The 2,819-nt window shown below is 43.3% G+C and overlaps 1 protein-coding gene across 1 annotated transcript; it reads right to left on the bottom strand.

Moving 5' to 3' along the window:
• Positions 1 to 649: 649 nt before the first annotated feature.
• LOC102434304 (olfactory receptor 13-like) lies at positions 650 to 1,582 on the bottom strand. Its single transcript, XM_006094757.1, has one exon. It carries the CDS (start codon positions 1,580 to 1,582, stop codon positions 650 to 652), a length of 933 nt encoding a protein of 310 aa, XP_006094819.1.
• Between the last annotated feature and the right edge of the window lie 1,237 nt (positions 1,583 to 2,819).

Genomic DNA, 2,819 nt, shown 5'->3' with positions numbered 1-2,819 from the left:
TAATCAAATATTTTAAATGTGGATCAATATTTGAAGATGACAGTTGCCAAATTTAAAATACTCAAATAACTACTATGTGGTCGATCTTTTTCAACGTCCGTGTTTTAAATATTCTGCTGAACCTTGTTTTATTCTACATTTTGTCTTTAAGTCCTCATTATGGAATATATAAATGTATTCCCTCATATGCGAATATTTCACATCCATATTAAAAGTGTGTGCAACATACAGATAGTTGGGAGAGGTTTTCACTTTCGGTGCAGCACTGAGGAGGGAGGAAAGCAGAATGGCTTTCTTGGGAGGGAGTCACAGGGAAATTTAAAGATGAAAAGGATGCCCTAGAGCAGTGGTTCTCAACCTTCCTAATGCCCCGACCCTTTAATACAACTCCTCCTGTTGTGGTGACCCCCAACCGTCCAATTATTTTGGTTGCTACTTCATAACTGTAATTTTGTTACTGTTATGAATCGTAATGTAGCAGGATGTATTTAGGCGACCCCTGTGAAAGGGTCGTTTGACCCCCAAAGGGGTCGCGACCCACAGGTTGAGAACCGCTGCCCTAGAGCATGTCTGTGTATCTTGTGTAGATACTGGGTGACAGGAGTCCTCAGGTCCCTTTAAGCTCACTTGTTTCCTGATTCTAAGGCTTTCATGAAGTTCTCTCCTTTTCAAGCACCCTCTTCAGAGCAGCTTTGACATCTCTGTTCCTCAGACTGTAGATCAGGGGATTAAGCATGGGATTGAAAAGGCTGTGAAAGAGGAGGAGATATTTCTTCTGCTCCGTGGGGTCCTCATTTGGGGGCCCCACATACATGATAATGGCTGTGCCATAAAAGAGTCCAACCACGCACAGGTGGGAGGAGCAGGTGGAGAAGGCTTTCCGGCGCCCCTCCCCTGACTGGATCTTCAGGATGGCGCGTAGAATCTGAATGTAGGATATCACAATGGAGGAGACTGGTCCCACCAGCACAGATGCTGCCCCAGCCAAAACCATAATCTCGTTCATGTGGGTGTCTGCACAGGCAAGTTTGAGAACCGCTAGAATTTTACAGAAAAAGTGATTCACTTTCTGGGGTCCACAGAAGGGCAATGGTAAGAGTAGCACTGTATGTACTAAGGCCAGGAGGGCTCCTAAAGTCCAGGAAGTCACTGCCAGGGTGGTGCAGACTCTCCAGCTCACGAGGACAGAATATCGGAGAGGGTGGCAGATGGCCACATACCGATCATAGGACATTGCCACCAGGAGAAGACATTCGGTGCTAGCAAAGGTCAAGAAGAAGAAGGTCTGCGTCATGCAGCCAGCAAAGGTGACAGGCTTGGCTGGACTCAGGAGGTTTACCAGCATCTGGGGCACCGTGTTGCAGGCATAGGACATGTCAACAATGGCCAGGTGTGAGAGGAAAAAGTACATGGGGGTGTGTAGTCGGGAGTCCAACCAGATGAGGCCCAGGATGATCCCATTGCCCAGCAGGGTGAAGGCATAGAACAGGGAGAAGAGCCCAAAGAGGAGCATCTGAGTCCTTGGGCTGAGGGGAAATCCCAGCAGGAGGAACTCTGTGACCAAAGTCTGGTTTTCCCCCATTTTCCTGGGAAAGAGATAAGGGCACTCACGTCTGAATGCCGGGGGCAGGGGGATGGGAGGGTAATGACCAACCTGGTGGATCTGTGTCATTGTTTCTTTCCTCAGAAAACATCTTCCATGATATGTTTGTCCTGTTAGTCACTTACTACGTGAATACTATGCCTTACAAATAACACAGAAGGAAATTGTTTTTCACTGTGATAAACTAAATGCTAGTATTCTCTTACAGTGTTCAGTAAATCTTACCTGTATTTTCAAACTTTCACCACTGTTCACAATATGGTAACACTGCAACTGCCTTCACAGCCATGGATACTCCTGGTTGGTGTGATTGCATCAGAGGTTTGCCCATGTGTGATCCCGCACTGCAGTGCACACAGAGCCACATGTGAGAATCTGGGCTATGGTCTTGTATCCATATCTGTACATGAGGATGGGAAGATGGACCAGGAGCATGTCAGAGACCCTCTTATCAATGACCTCACAAATCTATGCCTTCATTATGTGAATTTCTTGTTAGCCTTGTAATTTTTACTGACAGAATAATCTTGAATTGAGAGAATGGTAGGCAGCCTGCCACACCTTGAGCTGGATTTAAAAGAGAGAACTTTGTCTTTTGACTTTTGTACCCACAGATGGTCTACTCTGATCGTGCTGTTTCATGATCGGATATTACCCATCACCCTCTTATCCTCTATATCAGTGATGGCGAACCTATGACACGCGTGTCAGAGGTGACACGTGAACTCATTTTTTTGGTTGATTTTTCTTTGTTAAATGGCATTTAAATATATAAAATAAATATCAAAAATATAAATCTTTGTTTTACTATGGTTGCAAATAACAAAAAATTTCTATATGTGACACGGCACCAGAGTTAAGTTAGGGTTTTTCAAAATGCTGACACGCCGAGCTCAAAAGGTTCGCCATCACTGCTCTATATGAATATTTATATTCTATACCTGCATGTGTGTGCATGATGTATATGTAATAAATAGAGTTATATATGTACACATGCACTTGAATCCTTATTATGTGCAAGTGTGCAAGGTACTTGGTATTTTCTATATTATCTTCTACTATATTTCACCAGTAAAAATGTTGGTTGAATATCTTAATGGGTCATAGCCCAAGATTTTAAAAACCCAAGTCTAAAGCTCTAACTATATACTCATATTCATAGAACCTCCAACATATTTTATAGCTTAACTCTAATATAAAGATATTTATCATGAAC

Source organism: Myotis lucifugus, unplaced genomic scaffold (genome assembly GCF_000147115.1).
Source record: "Myotis lucifugus unplaced genomic scaffold, Myoluc2.0 scaffold_141, whole genome shotgun sequence".
Classification (NCBI taxonomy): domain Eukaryota; kingdom Metazoa; phylum Chordata; class Mammalia; order Chiroptera; family Vespertilionidae; genus Myotis; species Myotis lucifugus.
This window is presented reverse-complemented; position numbering and strand designations above follow the sequence as displayed.